Below are 896 nucleotides of genomic sequence, written 5' to 3' on the forward strand. Positions count from 1 at the left end.
GTGGTGTTTCTTGGTGGAGTCCAACTGCAAGTGCACCACCACCTCCACCCTTGGTGGGCCCAGACCCCAGAGCCACAATTCCCCGTCCACAAATGGGCCACCACCCTCACATGTCACCAGCACAGGGTTTTGACTGCTCTTCCCAGGCCACAAAGCTTCCTACATATGGGCATTTTAACGAGGGGAAAATTCCAGCCCTGAAATCATCACCTGCCGCAGGCAGTCACAGTGAGGCACGCCACAGCCGGCCTGGCAGGGGATATTTTATAGCATTACCACATCTGCCCCAAGCATTTCTGCTTTTTGCTGCAGGCATTCTTGGAATTGACTCCACCTGATACTATCTGCCTCTCGCTACAGCTTGGCCTAAGTCAAAGAAATAAATTACTCAATTACTAGAAAATCCAGCAGGACTGAATGCAGAATTAAGTCTTGCTAAAGCACAGAGGAAGTATTGGCGGCATCAGCATTTCTGTTTCTTGGTCTCTTTCTTTTCTCTGCCTTTTTCAGTGTGCAGGCACTGTGTGTCCTCACATGTCACTCGTGTCACTTGGTCAGGCCCTGGAAGTTGGGCCCTGTACACAGAGGCAGCTCTGTCTGTTGGCTCAGCAGCTTATCCAGGATGTTTATTTCAGCATCTCGTCTCTCAATGTCCTCGAATGGAGTCCAGGACATGTCATGCTGGAGCTTATAGGCACCAAGAAATTCGTGGGGACTGGTCCCCCATTCCTGGAGGAGAAAGGAAAGATTCACACACCTGCTCATTTTCCCTTGGAGCTGGGCTATGCTGTCCTGCAGCCCACCCACACTGGACCACCTTTGGAGCAGCCCCAGTGACATGACCATCCCATTTTCTAACTTTAAAACCAAGCTACAGTGCTGCTGATGCAGGAATG

At 50.8% G+C, this 896-nt stretch overlaps 1 protein-coding gene across 1 annotated transcript in view; it reads right to left on the reverse strand.

Annotated features, from left to right (window-relative positions):
- Positions 1-546: 546 nt before the first annotated feature.
- Positions 547-896, reverse strand: part of LOC104509023 (chromosome unknown open reading frame, human C1orf50) — a gene marked incomplete at its 5' end in the record, with an annotated part of 2,202 nt that continues 1,852 nt past the window's right edge. Inside the window, one exon of the mRNA XM_010150824.1 lies at positions 547-729. Within this exon, the coding sequence (XP_010149126.1) occupies positions 547-729 (183 nt within the window). The remainder of the gene's footprint in view (positions 730-896) is intronic.

Source organism: Eurypyga helias, unplaced genomic scaffold (genome assembly GCF_000690775.1).
Source record: "Eurypyga helias isolate BGI_N326 unplaced genomic scaffold, ASM69077v1 scaffold46660, whole genome shotgun sequence".
In the NCBI taxonomy this organism is placed as follows: Eukaryota; Metazoa; Chordata; class Aves; order Eurypygiformes; family Eurypygidae; genus Eurypyga; species Eurypyga helias.